Here is a 20,359-nt window from a genome sequence, read left to right on the forward strand (position 1 = left end):
AAAATATCTCTGGTTATCAAATTAAGTATTTTTTGTGTTGTATTTACTGCTTAAGCCTTATTGCCATGTACAAATGTTATCGTAAGTAATGTTTTCTTCAAACCACTATGCAGTCAGAAGTTACTTCAGTCACAGAGTATGGAATATTGTGTTTTAGGAAGAGGAAAGAGGACTAAATTAAAGCAAACTGTATTTTTACCATGACAAAGCAGCTCTTAGAGCAGCTCTTAAATATTTCAGAATTTACTGGGATAAATTAATGGTCTTGTTTCACATATTAAGAAACAAATTTGTATTCTGAACTTCAGGTACGACCATATGTAGGATGTTTGGTTCAGTATTTACCACTCCTTTGGAAACAGAGTGAGGAGCACAATATGCTACGATGTGCCATTCTAACCACCCTAATCCATCTCGTCCAGGTAGGGGATCAGAATCACATAAATGTTGTCAGTATCTCCTACAGTTCTTTCTCAGACATGCCTACATGTTCTGTGTGTGTATATATATGTATATATGTAGGTAAAATTAAGGTACATTTTGGTTTTATGGCTTTTAAGTCTCACAGTAAAGTTGGTTCTCTGGTAGTGGAGGTAAACACGGCTAATGTTAAGCATTTAACTATTATGTTGCCGGGGGCTTGTTCAGTAGAAGCAGTTCTTTAGGCAGATTTGCTTGTGTTCTGGAGGGTTTTGGTTTTGTAATCTTGGAATTGAGCTTCCTTTAGTGACTCTATGGGAAAGAGCTTGTTCTGGCTTCCTGTATTTCCCAGCCAGCATTAAAAGTATTGGTCTCTTAGAATTGTTGTGTATGGTTCAGACTTGATTCTGCAGTGTAGGCACATCTGTTTCCCTCTTGCTTTCCATTCAGTTCCTAGGGATGGGGAATTTCTATTTTGGTTGCAAATTTTCTGTGAAGATGAGACATTTTTAAATCATAGGCCAAGATATGGGCTACCACAAGTTTCACTTTGCCTGTTCTTTAAATTTGCCTTTTAATTCAGATTAGTGTCAAATGTTTCTTGTTTAATTCATAACTGTTAGGTTTAATGTTGCTCAGGGGTGGTGTTGGGATTGACTAATTGTGGTCATCTTTTTTGTTTAGAATTCCAACCCTTTTATTGTTACCATTTTCACCATTACCTTCCTACTGCATAACCTCTGATCCCTATTACGTCCTTTGGCAATGCTTTCTGCAACATTTTTATATAGCATATGGGAAAAAATACTTCATTTCATCCCTTAAATTTCCTAGCTTTTCTGATGTTCTTTTCTGCTTTGTTTATATGTGATATGAAACAGAGATAATAGGAGCTCTGAGCTGCCTGCTTTGTTATGTAATCGATTTGTATCACATCCTGTTACTTGTATTTCAATCTCTTTGGTTTTTTTTCTTCTTTTAAGAATTTATCTGCTCATAGTTTTCTTTTTAGCTATATTTGAATGTCTCCTTTTTAATATCCATTTTAAAACAGGTTGGTCAGAACTATGAAAATGTCTGAGAGTCAGGGACTACTATCACCTTTTGTTCATGACTGTGACTTCTAAGTGCAATAAGTGATAGTAATACTGAGAATAGAGGTGAACATAGTGATTCTCAGACCATTGTTTTTCTGTAGATTTTTGATTTTTTTTTTTATATCTGTGTGTTGCTTGGTTCCAGATTTTGCCTTATCATATTCATAGCTATGTTGACCAATATTGTATTTAAATGGAAGTTGCTGGTAATCTGTAGTCAGATAAATGAGTTTTGATGTTTTAAAAGCACAGAATCATTAACGTTAGAAAAGACCCTTAAGATCATTGAGTCCAGCCCTTAACCTAGCCCTCTCAAGTCCATCACTAAACCATGGCCATAAGTGCCTCATCTGCATGTCATTTACCATTTTATACCCATTTTCCTGGGCAGCCTCCTCCAATGCCTGATAACTCTTTCGGTGAAGAATTTTTTCTTAATACCCAATCTAAACCTCCCCAGCACAACTGGAGGTCATTTCCTCTCATTCTATTACATGTTACTTGGGAGCAGAGACCAACACCCACCTCACTACAACCTCCCCTCAGCCTCCTTTTCTCCGGGCTAAACAACCCCCATTCCCTCAACTGCTCCTCATAAGACTTCTTTTCTAGTACCTTCACCAGATTTGTTGGTGTTTGGACGCGCTCCAGTCCCTCAGTGTCTTTCTTGTAGCGAGGGGCCCAAAACTGAGCATGGTATTGGAGGTGCAGCCTTACCAGTGATGAGTACAGGGGGATAATCACTTCCCTAGTCTGCCTGGCCACACTATTTCTAATATAAGCCAGGATGCTGTTGGCCTTCTTGGCCACCTGGGCACACTGCACGCTCACATTCAGCCAGCTGTTGACCAACACCCCCAGGTCCTTTCGTTCTGGGCAGCTTTCCAGCCACTCTTCCCCAAGCCTGTAGCGTTTCATGGGGTTGTTGTGACTCAAGTGCAGGACCCGGCACTCAGCACTGTTGAACCTCATACCATTGGCCTCGGCCCATCGATCCAGCCTGTCCAGATTCCTCTGGAGAGCCTTTCTACCCTCAAGCAGATCAATACTCCTGCCCAGATTGGTGTCACCTGCAACTTACTGAGGGTACACTTGATCCCTCATCCAGACCATTGATAAAGATATTAAGCAGAACTGACCCTAGTATGGAGGCCTGGGGAACACCACTTGTGACAGGCTGCTGCCTGGATTTAACTCCATTCATCACAATTCTTTGGGCCTGGCCTGTCAGATCTGGGTGGCAACACCATACTGGCCTCCACCAGTAGTGACACCTCAGAGGACCCACACAGTGTCAGATACACAAACACAATACACGCAAAGATGATCAGAAGGCTTTTAGTACTTTGGCGTCCCAGCAGGGGTTAAATAATTCAAGGATTAAATAATCCTTGAACTTGAAATATATAGCAATATCTGTGCTGTTTACAGTAAAAATGCAAACAGAATGTACTGTGTTCCTGAGAAAAGTTTGACAAATAAAATAATACATGGTTATATTGCCTGCAGGATCCTTGCTATTAAGCACTTCTTTCATATGGACGATCTTTAATGTGCCATCCTACCTACTCCAACCCCTACTATATTTCAAAAAAATGTAGTAGGACTTGCAAAGATCAAGAGATCTGCTCCTAGGATGTAGGGCAGTGTCGATATAGAAACAGACTGCATATGCATACAATCTTGGAACTTGCAGAAATGCATGACTAAGAAGATAGTATTGTAGAGGTTTACAGTGGAGAAAAAGTGGAAGGAGAATCACTAGACATTGCCACTGAAGGAAAAATTAAAGTTCATTTGAAAGTGGATTTAGTTCAAACAAAGAGAAGATATATTTTCACAATAAACAGATTATGGAACTTCTTGTTACTGGCCCCTGTGGAGGCCAGAAATATAGGTGAACACAAATTAGACAAATTTATGGAAGATTCTTTTCCTTTTAAGACAAGTTTAAATAATTCCACAAAGAAGCCTTAACTTAGAAACATCAAATAGTTTTAAATTTAACACTTTCCAAATATAGTAATTATGCAAAAGCAGCATTCAACTAGCCTCAGTTCTCTTAAATAGTAATATTACAAATTGGGCAGTAGTTCCCAGTTTAAGAATTCCATTCCTTTTAGTATTAGTTTTAATTTATGATTAGTTTTGACAATAGTTATCTCTACTTTTTTTTTAATTTGGGTTTTATTATTAAATGATTGCTGAAAAAATTCTTTACGTTGCATTCTTGAGAAGACATCTTTGTCTATAGCTCATGGGTCATTTGAAAAATAAATCACTGTGATCATTCTGTGAATCTTTGTGTAGCAATGAAAACAAACCCTTCTCCTGATTCTTAGAATACCTTAAAAGATTTAGTATGTGGTAGGGTCCAAAGAGTAATAACATTTTATTTAGCAGTTAGTCCTTTAGTGTTTAGTATTAGAGCTGTGACTTTTTCCAGAGAGAGAATGACTAGTGAATGTTTTTACGAATGTGTATTGTTTGTAATTCTTGCAGACCATTGATAAGCTGCTTGTTTCCAAAAAACTTATGTAATTTTCTCAAGACATGTTGAGAGAAAGCTTAGGAGTATCAGACTATTTTGTTGTATGAAATGGATGCAAGCTCAGCCTTTGATTTCTTTAATGCACATTTATAGTATGAGAATAGAAAACAGTATCACGGATATTTTTCAATGCTATTCTTGAAATGCTTGATTTGATGTTTTTGAAGTATTTTACATTTTTTTATTTACTTTTATAGGGACTGGGAGCAGACAGCAAAAGTCTCTATCCTTTTCTACTTCCAGTTATTCAGCTAAGTACAGATGTTTCTCAGCCTCCACATGTCTATCTTCTGGAAGATGGTTTAGAGTTGTGGTAAGAATGTTTTTTATCAGTTTCTAATTTTTAAAACGTTATTTTTGTATCCTCAGAAGAAAAAAAGTTAAGAAAAAACTTTGTGTTAAGAATTTAGATGTTCTTGTTATCTTACATTGACATCATCTATATCATACCTTTTCTGAGAAGAGATGAGGTTAGGAAGTTAATAAAAGAAACAGTTAAAAATAACTGAGTAGGTAACCTATTTTCAGGCAGTTGATACTGTGATAATGAACAGCAAGACAAGAAGTCTAGACTCACTATAATGTGCATGCTAACTAAGTTGGACATGCTTGACTTCAGAAGCACGATGACCTGATGATTCTCAGAGCAGGTTGCTGGAAGAGATGGTGAGTTTATAAGGATAAAATGTAGAAGTTATCTTTCAGATCTTAAACTATTTGGTGACTGAACATAAAACAAAAAGTGGCACTATGATCAGTTTGCCACGAGCCCAATTTGTTTATTTCTGGTACAGCTGACACTCTAGGAGGAGGAAACTGTTAACCTGGACCAAATTCAGCACATCTCTTTCCTGCAGAATAGGAATATATTGAGTTTGTCTTGAAAGAGTGATGTATTCTTTTGATCTAAATTGTAGGTGGGTATTTGAATTACAAATTCTTAACCTACAAATGATCTGTGCTATGTGCAGCAAAAGATTTATAATGCTGTTGATGGTGGGGCAGCAAGTCAAAGTGCAAGATCTCCACAAAATTTGAGGCCTTTTTAGTGTATCAGTTCAGAACATTTATATCTTCTTAATAATACTGATCTTGAGGTTGTTATTCTGATGCCTGTGCAGAAGAATGATATTTTAAGATGTCCGAGAGCATCAGAGGAATCTAGTTTGAGCTCACGGAGACAGTTGGGACTCTAATGGCTTCTTGAACCAAGAGCAGGAGCGCAGCTAAGATACTTTACATAATCAGAAATGTTATTTAAATACAGTAATCCCACATCTAAGACTTAGGAACAAACTGGAATGTGTTGCTGTGGTTTTAAGTTTGAATTTAATTTATAGTTAGTTTTCAAACCTCAGGAATTTTAAATTGTTATAAACAATGCAGAGCATATAGTTATGCTTTTATGTATGGTAATCAATGCATCATTTCAGACCTCAAAAAAAAAAAGCAGAGATTTGAGCTGGTTGCCACCACAGCTGCTCCTTTGAGATGTAGAGCACTACATGCGTTATCCTTACACCATGAATATTCCCCTCTACCCATCTTCTTTTAGTTCCCAAGTTGGATACTTAGACATTCTCACTGTTGCATTTTGGAGGTTATGTTGTCTTTATTAAAAGGCAGTAGCATGTTTTTCTTTTTTTTCCTATCTTAGCAAGACCCATGCCTATAAAGATGGGTGTGTTGTAAGGAATACTGCTGCACTTGAAATATGCTTCAAGTAATTGTGTTATACATTATTTAAAGATCATATAGATGGTTATTAGAAGTTACAAAGTCTTACATCTGTCAAAATGATTGCTCAATGTTATTCATGGATCATCTGAAATACTTTGCTTCATCTATTCTTAGGTTAGTGACGTTGGAGAATAGTCCATGCCTTACACCTGAGCTCCTGAGCATATTTCAGAACATGTCTGCCCTTCTTGGTATGTCTTTTACTAATGAATTTCTGGGGGTTTTGCTACTGCTTGTGGTGTTCATGCATTAAGTAATGCTGCTGTGACTACAAGAACTAAGGGGGCTTGTAAAATTGTAACTAATAAAAAATGGAGAACAAGCTTTTATTGTTTGACTTTCCCATCTTCTTTAATATCTATTATCTACTTACCATAGTTCTCTTTTTCAGTAAATTGAAGCTGCTTTGTACCCAAAAGATAAGACAAATTTCAGTTTATAATTTCAGAGGTTTTTTTAAGTTCCTGAAATTTAACACCAAATGTGCTGAGTTTTAGTGATATTGTCTATATGGAATACTTGCCTGTTTTGCTTACAACCAGAATGATGATTTCTAGTCTGAAGAATTGAAGCTTCCATTATTAGCTTTTCTATTATTCACTTAATAGCTATGTAGGATATTTTCAAACTACCTAAATATGTCTATAAGCATATTGGTCAAGCAACACTGAAATTAAAAGCCTGAGTTGTTGACAAAATATAAACTTATTAATGAGGATTAAGATTCACTGCTTAGGAAATACTGATATTTCGGGTGCTTCTGCTTTGTTATTAAAGGGAGTATAAAAATTTTGTAGTTTAATTTTATCATGTAATTATGTTTTTGTTTAATGAAATCTTTAGCTGTCCTTTTGTAGGTTGTGGAGCTAATATAGCAAATACGTTAGTTTTTTAGAGGAATGTGTTTATAAAATTAGAAGTTCACTTTTTAATTGACTTGGTTTTGGTACTTATTATTTTATTCTGACTAAAGATCACTTGAAAGTTACGTCATGGTGGGTAGGTGCAAGATGACACCTGTTATTTCTCTGTGTATACTAGATCTCTAATGACAAAACTGCTGAGGAAAGTAGTGTTTTGTAGTGGTTTTGCTATTTAACTCCAGAGCTAGCTTTCAGGTTCCATAGCTGCCAAATACTTACTATTTGTCTTCATTCATATCTACACTCCTACCCTTCCTCCTTGTTCTATGTTAGTAGTAGATAGTATCTGCTACAGGAAGCTTGCACTATATAAATGGTTGTGATTTACATAGTTGTCGCGCTGCTGATCTGCTTGAATTAAATTCAGAAATACTCTGTATTTGTGGCTTGTTTACATTTCCTACTGCTATTTTCTCCCCACCCTGACCTCCCTAGTCCTCATGTGATACTTTCTAGGGTAGACATGAGTATGAATGGAAACCTCATCATACTCTTCTAAGAAAAGGTGGAGGTATTCAGGAATAACTCTACACTTCTAACAGTTTCCTTGTTTTATGAATGCATCTTGGAGATGCATAGGAGATGCTTTCCTTTGGAAAAAAAGTATATCCTTGAGGGATTGTTCCTTGTTCTCAAAAATAAAAGCTGTTGTATGATGCTGGTAAAGCAAGTAGTACAGTTAAGCTAGGTAGGTTTTCCTTAAGGTGAGGTTTCAAACATGCTTATGTCAAATTGGTTTTTTTTATCAGGGATAGAGGTGAGTGGCAAAACCACAGCAGCTGATGTGTAATCATAGACTGATTTCCTCATATAGACTTCTGGTACTACTTTACTTCCTGAGCATTTTTCTGAGAAACTTGTTTTCAGAGTGCTCTCAAATAAGCAAATAACAACCAAAATAAAATTTATTTTCAACACAATTGACTGGCACTCTGCAAACATACAAATGGCAGGTTCAAAAGCCCGTGAGAGGAGAATAAAACTATCACCATGCAAACTCCGAAGGTTTAACAACAACACAAAATGCTCAGTCACTCACCTAAAAAAATGAGGTCTCTCAACCTCGGGGAATTTCTTAAGGCAGCATACTGTCCCAAGGGGAGAGTCCTTGACCGCAGCATGCTACTCCAGGAGGGACCAGTTCCCCAGGGGACTCCATTTATACCTGAGCTGAATCTGATCTGTTGTCAATATCAGCCCTTATTGGCTGAGGGCCCCAATTACTGTAAAGTCCTGAGAACAAGTGCATGGAAAAAGGAAATCCATGGCTGCTACATTTCAGCAGCCAGGAAGCACCATTTTCATTGGGTGGGTGCACCTGCCACACAGTCAGAAATTTTGATTGCTGTAGGCCAAAATGGTTTGCATTTTGCCAGAAGATGGAAACCATTCTGGTATACTCTTTGCGGGCAGTTCCCTTCTGTTTATATCAGGAGAATCAAGCTGGACAGCCTTCACACGACATAGCTGTGGCACTGTGATGTTGAAATAGACTTGAATCTTGGATTAGTGCTAACCTCATTTTAAAACTTGGTAGTTATAAAATCAGTACGATACTGCTATTCAGTACCCCTCAGGCAGGCACTTCATTCAGTATACTTGAAGAAGGGATGCTTCACTTAAATCCAGTGCAACAGCACAGTTTAAGCTGCAGCCACCTGCAGAAGAAAATGCGTTGATCAGTGATGATGAACTGTGCAAGTTACAGAATCACAGAATCATCTAGGTTGGAAAGGACCTTGATCATCTAGTCCAACCTTTACCCTAGCATTGGCAGTTTCCAACTACACCATATCCCTCAGTGCTATATCGACCCGACTCTTAAACACTTCCAGGGATGGGGACTCCACCACCTCCCTGGGCAGCCCATTCCAACGCCTAACAACCCATTCTGGAAAGAAATACTTCCTAATATCCAGTCTAAACCTTCCCTGGTGCAACTTGAGGCCATTCCCTCTTGTCCTATCACTCATTACTTGGTTAAAGAGACTCATCCCCAGCTCTCTGCAACCTCCTTTCAGGTAGTTGTAGAGGGCGATGAGGTCTCCCCTCAGCCTCCTCTTCTCCAAACTAAACACCCCCAGTTCCCTCAGCCGCTCCTCGTACGACATGTGCTCCAGACCCTTCACCAGCTTCACTGCCCTTCTCTGGACACGCTCGAGTCATTCGATGTCCTTTTTGTAGTGAGGGGCCCAAAACTGAACACAGTAATCAAGGTGCGGCCTCACCAGTGCCGAGTCCAGAGGCAGGATCACTTCCCTGTCCCTGCTGGACACGCTATTTCTGATACAGTCCAGGATGCCATTGGCCACCTTGGCCACCTGGGCACACTACTGGCTCCTGTTCAGCCAGCTGTCAATCAACACCCCCAGGTCCCTCTCTGACTGGCAGCTCTCCAGCCACTCCTCCCCAAGCCTGTAGCGCTGCTGGGGGTTGTTGTGGCCCAAGTGCAGCACCCGGCATTTGGCCTTATTGAAACTCCTACAGTTGGCCTCAGCCCATCGCTCCAGCCTGTCCAGGTCTCTCTGCAGAGCCTCCCTACCCTCGAGCAGATCAACACTCCCACCCAACTTGGTGTCATCTGCAAACTTACTGAGGGTGCACTCGATCCCCTTGTCTAGATCATCAATAAAGATGTTAAACAGGAGTGGCCCCAAAACTGAGCCCTGGGGGACACCACTCGTGGCTGGCCACCAACTGGATTTAACTCCGTTCACCACAACTCTTTGGGCCCGGCCAGCCAGCCAGTTTTTTACCCAGCAAAGCGTGTGCCCATCCAAGCCTGGAGCAGCCAGTTTTGCCAGGAGAATGCTCTGGGAAATGGTGTCAAAGGCCGTACTGAAGTAGAGTTAAACTACATCCACAGCCTTACCCTCATCCAGTAGGAAGGTCACCCTGTCGTAGAAGGAGATCGGGTTTGTCAAGCAGGACCTGCCTTTCAGAAACCCATGCTGACTGGACCTGATCATCTGGTTGTCCCGCATGTGCTGTGTGATGGTACTCAGGATGAGCTGCTCCATCAGCTTTGCGGGCACCGATGTCAAGCTGACAGGACTGTAATTTCCTGGATCATCCTTCTGACCCTTCTTATAGGTGGGCGTCACATTGGCCAATTTCCAATCTGTTGGGACCTCCACGGTCAGCCAGGACTGCTGGTAAATGATGGAAAGCGGCTTGGCGAGCACCCCAGCCAGCTCCTTCAGCACCCTCGGGTGTATCCCGTCTGGTCCCATAGACTTGTGTGTGTCTATGTGATGCAGTAGGTCACTGACTGTCTCCTCCTGGATTGTGGGGGGGTCATTCTCCCAGTCTCTGTCTTCTGGCTGAGGAGGCTGGATTCCCTCAGTACGACTAGTCTTGTTATTAAAGACTGAAGCAAAGAAGGCATTAAGGACCTCAGCCTTCTCCTCATCACTTGTTACCATGTTTCCTCCTGCATGTAGCAGGGGATGGATACTCTCCCTGGTCTTTCTTTTGCTGTTGACATACTTGTAGAAACATTTCTTGTTGTCCTTGATTGCTGAAGCCAGGGTAATTTCCAGCTGGGCTTTAGACCTCCTGATTTCTGCCCTGCATAGCCTCACAGCATCTTTGTAATCACTGTGAGTGGCTAGCCCCTTCTTCCAAAGGCTGTAAACGTTCCTTTTCTCCCTGAGTTGCAGCCAAAGCTCCCTGTTCAGCCAGGGTGGTCTTCTCTGCCGCTGGCTTCTCTTACAGCACCTGGGGACAGCCTGCTCCTGAGCCATTAAGACTTCCTTCTTAAGGAGCGCCCAGCCTTCCTGGACCCATATACCCTTCAGGACCATCTCCCAAGGGATCCTGTCAAGCAGGTGCTGAAACAAGACAAATTCAGCCCTTCTGAAGTCCAGGATGTCAGTTCTGCTTCCCCCTCTCCTGGCCTCTCTAAGAATAGAGAACTCTATTATTTCATGATCGCTGTGCCCTAGTCGTCCTCCAACCGCCACATCATCCACCAGTCCTTCTCTGTTAATTAAATAACTATAACTATTATAATAAATACTAATTTTATTACTATTATATAATAAATACCAATAAACTACTAATATATAATTATAGTTATATTAACTATTAATATAACTATTAAATAGCTATTCAGTCTTAGTTCGATAGTACAGCTTCTCCAGTATACAAGTGGCAGTATTCACCTGAATCTTCTAGAACTTAAGAACAAACAGTTTCTATCCTTCTCATCATGGTGACATAGCTGTCAGAACAGGGTGTTTTAATTGGGAAGTGTGCTTTCTGAAGAATGCAGAAATTAATTCAAATTTTGAGATCCTCAAATTTAAAGTTTCAAAACTGCAAAGTCTTGTGGCTCTTCACTGTCTGAGATATGGCAAAATAGAAAATCTTTCCCTGGCTGGTTCTCAATTCAGTCTTAATTTACCTAAGTGGAAGCCAAAGGACAGATACGGTGAAGGGAAATTGAGTAGATGGCTGCCTTGCTTATGTCTTTTGGAGCAGGGTGGAGAACTAGCAACAGGGTGCTCCAGAAAATAATTTTGTTGAAAATACAGTGTAAGAAATATGAATCTCCTGACCTTTAGTTTCTGGATTTATTCTTACTGAATGGTATTATTCTAATATACAGATAATGTAACTTTTTCTGATGTGTTTAACTACTTCATCAGCATTGAAATCCTTCAGAAAAAGTGTCCTATTAGAGGTCAACATGGTTGAACTAGAAGAGCTGAAAAGAAAGGAGAGAAGTTCATACATAAGACTTTTGGAGATTAGTGGTATATAGCAGACCCTGTCCTGGTGAAAAGGAGGAAACAGACGTGACAAGAAGTCATCAAACTAGAGAGGGAGAGAAGACTTTCTATCATCTTCACAGGCAGATTATAGCTTTTTGAAGTCTTGCATAAATGTTTCTACTTAGAAGTATTCATCCCACAAACTTCTGTGGGAATTAAACAGTGTATGTAGATACAGTGCAGCTTTGATAACTCAGTCCAAAGGGACTGTGGAAAATAATATTGATAACCATGTATAGGAAAGTAGATGGTTTGATTATGTTTAAGGAGACAATAGGCTGGATTGTGTATTATTCAGGTTGGTTATTCATTGTATTGTAGCTTTTGCTTCATGTTAATTGCCTTTGTGGGTCACTTGATTGTGACTGTACACAATATTTTTTCAGAAAATTCAGGAGTTTTGCAGTAATAGATTGTCGGTTCTGATTCAGGACCCTTAAGAGCTCTTTGAGCATCTAGTATTTTCCATTGGATTTGGGAGTTCAGCCTAATCATCAAAGTACAAACTTCATTTATGATTTCCATGTTATAACAGTATGTTTTCTTCAGCAAAGTGATATAAAACTGAATGAGATATACTGTAGCCTAAATTATGTCTGGTACTTTTTCAACTGTGCTATGAATATCACTTAATAGAAAGGTGTTGCTGTGTCTTTTTTTCCAATTGGTAAATGCATGTTTAGACGACTGCACATGAATATATCATCTGTTGCACAGGTTTTTTTAAGTGCTCTTAAGATGCTTGTGAAGACTTTGTACTGCACAAACACTTGCTTGTCTGTCATGGTTTCCTGGCTCACCAGTAATACTTAGAAACCTGAACTTTGAAAGCCTCTATGCTGCCTCCTCTTGTGCTTTCTCTGCTGGAGCCAGTTGTCTTATTGAGAAGAATATACCTTCAGTGTTCATTGACTTTCATTCCTAACTTAAATTTACAGCCTGGAGAAGTAATTGCTTGCCATTGCTTCTCCTGCATCTTTTAGGAGATTTATTTTAAAACATGCTTATCTGTTGGCAAACAATTCCAATGTGATGCATAAAAAATTGGTTTGGGATTTAGGGTTTTTTTAATGATTCATTTGTTCATACTAGGTTTTCCATTATTTGAACATGCTTTTGTCATGGCCATACGTCACCATAGGTATATGTCAGTGCAGTGACATCTCTTTAACAGTCAACTGAAAGGGGAAAAATATAGAAATGTTTTTGATTTTTCTTTTTTAACTACTCAAAAAGTAATAAGCAGCTGTTCCTTTCCAGATATTTGTTCTGAAAAGAGCTTTTCGTATCCATTTCAGGATTCTACTGCTGTTGGCACTGGATGTCAGAGGAGTTGTACAAATCAATTAGATTTGCCTTTTAAAGTAATTAATGCTATGCTTAAATATTAAAGATACAGGAGTAGAATGTTGCATTTGATATGAAGACTCGATTTCACTTGCATAAATGACCGTCCTTCAAAGGCTGTAGTGCTATCACTGATGTACAATAATTATTCACAGCATACTTATCACATTTGGTTTTCATATCAGCACTGCTGCTAACGTTTAAATTTTCTTGAAATATAATTGCCCTGTAGAGGGGTTGCAGAAGGTCTTAATTCATCTCTCAGTGTAGCAGATTGAATAACGTGTAATGGAGGAATACATTACTTCTCTGAGGATGGATGCATTTCTGCACTGAGACTGCTTAAAATGACAGCGGAATCTGATACAATTGCAGGTTGGGAATATGGCCAAAGTCAAAACATATCTGTTTAAAGAAGCATCAGGTTTAACACGCCTGTGCTGTACTTGTAAAGTTACTGGCAAAAAGCAGGTTACTGGAACTGGAATAATTCCACTGATTCCCCAAAAAGCTCATATGAGTGCATTAATTCAGAAAGAGATATATTTGATTCAGGAAAGCCTGTCAAGAGAATTGATACATAATTGGGTTTTAAATGGAATCAGTTGAAAGTGATCTCTTTCTAGAAAAATGCTCTTACTAAGCATTGAGCTCTATGCACAAATGAGTGACTGAAATTCTGTCAATTCTATGACATCAGTCTTATCAGTTTTTTCATTCTGGCCTAAAATAACTTACTACTAGTAATTTTGCTACTCATACTTTATTACCTTTGTATCAGTTGTCAAAGAATCACAGAATGGAAAGTTATGGAAAGCTTGGTAGCACTTCATGTTTATATGACCATTTCTTTACAATTTGTCTACTGCATCAGTGTCTGAAACTTAAAATAGGGCTGTATGCAGTAAGAAAATAACTGCAGACCTCTAAGGACAATGCAGTAACTTCAAAAAATGTGTAACACTAGTAATAGGCTACTAAAGCTAATTTACAGATGTATTGGAATCTTTTGATGAGGATATTGGATGGAAAGGTGAAAAATCATCTCTTTTCAAGTCAAGATATGTAAATATTCAAAATAAGTGATAACAAGACATGACCTGTCCAAGCACTGAGATATGAAAGTAGTCATGCATTCAGAGCTGTTCCGTGGCCATGTCAGGTAACAGGAACATTAATGTCCTTTCCAATGGGAGGGAAGAGAAGAGAAATTGCTACAACTCCTCAAAACTTTTCAGATCTTATAATGGAAAACCAGCCATAGTTTGTCATGTGACATCTCTTGTGGAAGTTTTTCTATATAAGCATCACACTGTGTAAGCCACACCTTCATACAGGCTGTATTCATGTAAGCCACATAAGACATAACAGGTCTTGGCCAGCTGCTGCTGTTAGTTTAAGATGGTAAGAAATTTTATTTAAAAGTACATAGAAGTATTTTCCTGTTGGGTCTCCAAGGTGATTTTATTGGAATATTAATTAAGCATGGTGGAGCAGAAGTCCACTTACTTTACCAAGAATAGTTTGTCTCCCAAGCTGGTTTTAAGAAAATTTAGCAAGCCCTTTGAGGTTTTTTTAGTTTTCTGTTTTGTCTTCAGACAAGGAGGGCTGTTTGCTTTCTGCACTAGTATCAGGCTCCACGTGAAACTTTGAAACTTTTTGTTTTGCTATGTATTGTGTTTATAGAAGTTATGGGGTGATTTTTTTAAAAAGACAGTCTTACAGGTGCTGCCTGAGGACATCTTTTTTCTCTTCAAACTGCTGCTGTATACCATCTCCTGTGTGATTCTGTCTCTTAAATGGATATGCTTTCCTTACTGAAATGCTTTCCTGACTGAAATGCTCGAGGTATGGCCTAAAGCTCAGTGTGTTTCAGTCTAAAGGCTCAGTGCCATTTGATGTGGCATCTGGGTCAGAAGAGCAGAACTGCAATCTTTGTTTCACTCCTTCCACTCAGCATTTACTGACTCAAATGTGAGAGATAATTTATCAGTAATTGCAGGTCTCTTAAGTGCATGTTTCATTTGTTCCATCTTTATCTTAGCCCACTATCACATCCAAAACTTGATTTATTTTTTTTTTAATTAGCATTGGCTTTTGAGGTCATAGGATTTCTTGTCCTTCCATTTGAGAACATGAGAGCTGTTATCCCTCTCTTGTCATTGTTTCTGTCAGGGAGACAGAAGCTGAATGGTACTGAATTGAAGATATCTTTTTTCTATTTGTAGGCATCTGTCACTTAAAAGCTGTGTGAGGAAAAAGACTTTTAGAAGTTAATCTTTTACCTTTACTTCAGTTTGATCATGAGGTTCTGAATTGTGATTCCCTTTTTTCCAGAACTGAGTTCAGAAAACTTCACAAATTGCTTTAAGATCATCAATGCTTATATTTTCTTATCATCATCTGATTTTTTACAGGTATGTTACCATTATGTAAAGAATCATATTAACATCTTAGTTGCCTACTGGCAAACTACTTTCATGTTGGAAAAAACGATACACACAAACATTTATACTCTTATTTATGTGTATACAAGTATATTGTTCTAATGTTAGCTCTTTATGGCACATGGTGGAAACTCAATCAAATCAGATTTGAGAAAGATTATTATTTAGAATTAATGTTTTGTGGATTGATTCAGTACTTTGGTACTGAAAAGGTCCTATGTGTAGTAATAGGTATTCTAATTATCCTACCAGATTAAAATTATGATCATAAGTTCTAGCAAGAATTGAACTGGAGATATTATGCCTTGTTCTCACACCCTCATGAGAAAATTCATTGAAATTGATGGTTTAAACAACCAGCAGTATTAAAAAAAAAAAATGCTTAGATTAGATTTTAATTAGTTTAGGAAAGACGAGCATTTTAACAAACACGATCTTTGAAGACAAGCTGGGTCTTTGGACATAAGTAATCCCTAATGTGTTGAGTTTTGAAGTATATGCATAGATACAAAATATGTTTGCATAATACCTTCTTTTTCATTTAATTACAGATGTATGCTGCTGACTTATGCCGGTCATTTTGTGAAGTTTTGAAGGACACAACTACTGATGGCCAAGTTCAAGTTTTAAAGGTAGAGTGTAGTAAAAATAATACCCAGATATTCAGCTCTTTACATCTGTTATTCTTGCTAGTGTTGTCGGGTTAGAGTAATTATTTTCAAGTATGATGAATGTAGAACATGTAGAAGAAGAAAACTTACTTAGCACGCATTGATATTAGAGACAGTGGTGTTTTAAACTACATATTTAAAGTGTATGTGCATGTATAGAAAGTGCGTATATACACGTGTATATACACTTCCCAAGAGAAGGTTAGTATAGCCTTAAATAGAGCACCCTAAAAGATAATCACCTAACACACTGTTCCTATACCCTTTCTGAAATGCTTTCATTAATTCATCTGATTCCAAGGTGTTATCCTTAAGTAAATGAGTTCTAAGCCAGTTTGAGTACTCTTTGTATAGATGGATTTATATTAAGATTCCCTGGTATCTTTCCCACTTGATTATTTTCTAGATTGCTAGAGAAAGGTGGTTAGTGAGGGCTTGGATCTTCATGAAAATAGTTTGTTCTACAGCCTGGCAACAGCACACTTAAAACCGCCAGATGACCAATCACTGTATTGTGAAGATAATGTTATGTATAGAAAACCTTGAGAGCATTGAGTTGCAAAACAAGAGGTTTGGGTCAAAGTAACTTGATTTCATATTTGGCTATCAGCAGATTCATGGAAGGTGTAGAAAGCTAATCAAAATTGTTTGTTTTTCATTGAATTTTAGAATGGAGAAGAGTACCACAGAAAATACTTACACTTCCATTTACAAAATAAAAGGCCAAAATCAATCTGATGAATGAGTTTTAAGAGTTGTCCTAATTCAGTTTTCAGCTTGGTTCAGAATTCAGAAAAAACCACATTATTTGGACAAAAATGCAACATCAAGAAATTATTCAACCCTGAAGTTAAAATCGTACTTGTATATTAATAATCTAGGTTCACTTTGAGTGTTTCTAATCATAATGTGTAAAGGTAACTATCTAATTTCTGTACCTAGTCATCCAAATCTGAGTTTTATCTGCACCCTCTCAACCAGTATTGATCTCTTTGCTAATACAATCAACAATATTATAGCTACTAATTTTTTTAATATTTTCCTTTTTCAGTATTCAATATCAATAAGAAAAATAATCATACGGTTCAATTTTTAACTGCACATTTGAAAAACTGGCAAGATAAGGGTTAAATAATAAGTCTGCATACATATGTGTATTATTATAAAAACGGTTTCGTTGATTTCATGATTAAATGGGTACCAAATGATGAAGACTCACTTTCTTCTTCATTTCTGTATGACTGCTAGAACCTAATAGGTCCAGAGCCTTGCTTTTCCAGTCTTTATTGAATGTTGGATGTATGTGCTCTCTACCACATCCTTTGTGTAGTGTACCTGCATTTGTACCACAAGAGTGTTCAGTTTGCTTTTGCCATAAGCTGCTATTGTAATGGCAACAACTGTTACAGGTTTTTGGAAGTACTAAAAAAACCTATTTTTGCACAAACTTCAAATGTTACTATGAAAGATATTATGAAATTCATAAGCTTTTGAAATATTAAACATGATACTTTAAATGTACCTTTTGAAGAATTTCAGGAAATAAAGTTGGAGTATGCAGTGAAAGATAGTTGAGTAGTAACTGTAGTGTATTATTCCTTTATGTTTCCAGTGGCTTCAGTAACTGGGAACTGTGCTGCTTGTAAAAACATGGACTTGAATTCAGTTCATTAATAATTCAGTGGAGGGGAAAAAAATTAGATCCCACCTACCTCTGCTTGCAGAATTCCAGGTCAGATAACAGGAGAAGTTCTTGTAGTTCCTGCTGAAAGGAGCCTAAGGACTCTAGTTCTGGTAAAATGTCAATTCCTCTCTACCAATATTATTATTTGGAGCCTATAGTTGGGTAAATGTTTGATGCAGCAGCTTTTAATCAGATCTCTAAAATGGAATGCTGCTGCTAATACAGTATAGCATCTACTTGGCTCCCAATGTGGCCTTGCATTATCCACAAGGTTTGTCCATTATACCTTGAACACCTTCCTAGTATGCCTACTTGCTTCCACAGGGATAACTGAGTTATCCATGTAAGTATTTTTACTAAAAGCAAAATGTTTTGTCAGGTGTCACTATGCTGACTTGTTAAACAAAATACCCTTAAGATAAATACTGGAAACAAACACCTGGAGAGTTCTCTGAAATATTTTCCTACAGACAGCTTTAGCTGGATTGAAAATAGACATTAGAACAATAAATAAACAGATGAGGTTGAAAAACACTAATTGGAACTGGTAAGATGCTTTATCACAAGATTGCTTTGGCTTGATGTGACTTGATTTTCTGATTATCCGAGACAGACAATAAAAGGTTTGAAAAGACTCTGCACAAGGAACAAATTAGTTAGCCAAAACTTCCAATACCCAGAAAAAATGAGTGGGGGGAAAGTTATTTTCACTTCCATATAACAGTATATTAAAGGTCTAAATTGAGAGGCATTGAAAGGGGCCAACTGCTTAACATCTCTCAAGGCAAGAAATACAGGGCATTAAATGAAGCTAGTAGAAACAAAGTTCAAAAAGAAAAAAATATTTAGGGGAGACTGGACAAGAGCACAGAAGAGTAGTTCCTTGTGGAAGTCCCTCTGAGATGAAAGTAGGTGGAGACTGAGAAGACTGTTTAAGGGAGGTACCTTTATATGCTTTATACGTATCAGCGTGTAGATGTGTGGTCTCTGCCTTTACACTTGGGAGTGAACAGGCATCAGTCCATTATTCTCACAGTCTCTTCCCCTCTTCATCTTGGTACAAGGGGACACCCCAAACAGCTGGCTGAAAGAAAACCTGAAGAACACAGGGAAAAAAAATTACTTCTGGAAAGAGCCTTAAACTGCTGGTACTCCTCCCTGCCAACCCACCTCATCAAACTGCTTTTTCTGGAGCCTTACAGGGCCCTTCCTTCCAACCCACCTTACCAGCTTTGCCAGGGTGAGGAGGTGCTTGTCTAGGTGGGTTTTACTTGGCATGTCAGTTTTCATCAGGTCAGTTATGCAGATCAGGTTTGCAGAATACTTCACTAAACTATACTTTCAGCAATCCTGGGATTTGCTGATATTTAATGGTAAATGTCCTGTCAGGACTTTATAAATAGATGAGTATATGTAGTTTTAAAGCTTCAGTTAAGATTTTTAAATGTACTTTACTAATTGTCTAATTTGTTTTTGTTCTTAAGGTTGTGGAAAATGTCCTAAAAGTGAACCCTGTTTTGGGTCCTCAAATGTTTCAACCCCTTCTGCCATCGATAGTCAGGGGGATTATAGATGGGGAGGTAAGAGTTGCTCTTTAACTACTCTCTACTTTTCCTTTTGAACAGGAAAGTACCTTCTGTTATCTGGCCCAGTTTTTTCATGTTGCTGTTGCATTTTCTCTTGTTTTAAGAGCATCTGGTAGATCTTTGACAGCCTTTTTAAAAGTATGTAAAGGTAACATAATGCAAGAGTTAAAGCAACATATCACTTATTTTGTCATTTAAGTGTTTATTTTAATAAAATAATGTTGTTATGCTGTTCCTTCATTATTAATGCTAATAAGGTGCTGACTGTGTTTAGTTAGATCTTTTGTAGGTGTTGAAGTTTTTTGCTGGGGTTTTTAAAAGATGTTTAAACTACTGCTTTTTAAGTGTATCTGCACCAGAGAAGAATAAACTGGACTAGAAGACTGACTTGACCTTCTTTTTCTAATTGACATATCTAATACGAAGAGCTGATAGATGTGAGAATGTTTTGTGTGAGATACCTTTAAGATTTTACTTGCTTAGATGCCTTCTCTCTCTTTGCCTTCAACAAATTTCCATGTTGGATAAAAAGGAGTAAAATCCAATGTGCTTTAACTGTGTTCAGCCTTGCAGTACTGGCAGGAGGAAAAAAAAAAAAACCTATAATCAGCAGAATCAGTGGGCAGAATTCTCTGGTTTTGACTTTTTTGATCAAAACATCTGCTTTTTCCAGTGTTGAAGACTTTCAGATGTCAATGTTTGGTTCCCATTATTATTGAGTTAAATAAGATATTTCCAAGATTAAGCCAAATAATATTACTTTTTGCTGTGCAGAACAGAAAAGAGACACTTTGTTTGAACAGTCTGCAGTTTAAGTTGTTACAAAACTAGAGAGTGGATTATTAAAATGTCTTCTGATGTAAGACTGTAATAAATTCATTGCTCCTATTTCAAAAAAGTATTAATCTGGGTTAATTTTTTCAGGTAAATGTTTGCTTTTTTCAAGTACAAAATGCTTACTGTTATATTGTTAGATACTGAATTTAATACAAAGAAATCTGTTGCTTCTTCTAAAATTAAAAGTAATAACAAAAGATAATAAACCTAATGAGTTTATGTCCTGGGTTCAGCTAGGATTGGGTTAATTTTCATGGGAAGCTGGGAGGGGGCACAGG

General features: G+C 37.8%; 1 protein-coding gene across 5 annotated transcripts in view; it reads left to right on the forward strand.

Moving 5' to 3' along the window:
- IPO11 (importin 11) overlaps positions 1–20,359 on the forward strand; it is a 115,525-nt gene that overhangs the window by 56,539 nt on the left and 38,627 nt on the right. For all 5 annotated transcript variants that reach the window (XM_074812516.1, XM_074812518.1, XM_074812517.1 and 2 more), the window contains 6 exons: positions 309–422; positions 4,266–4,381; positions 5,923–5,999; positions 15,194–15,273; positions 15,855–15,935; positions 19,143–19,238. In XM_074812516.1, the coding sequence (XP_074668617.1) occupies positions 309–422; positions 4,266–4,381; positions 5,923–5,999; positions 15,194–15,273; positions 15,855–15,935; positions 19,143–19,238 (564 nt within the window). The remainder of the gene's footprint in view (positions 1–308; positions 423–4,265; positions 4,382–5,922; positions 6,000–15,193; positions 15,274–15,854; positions 15,936–19,142; positions 19,239–20,359) is intronic.

The sequence above is a fragment of the Strix aluco genome, chromosome Z (assembly GCF_031877795.1).
Source record: "Strix aluco isolate bStrAlu1 chromosome Z, bStrAlu1.hap1, whole genome shotgun sequence".
Classification (NCBI taxonomy): Eukaryota; Metazoa; Chordata; class Aves; order Strigiformes; family Strigidae; genus Strix; species Strix aluco.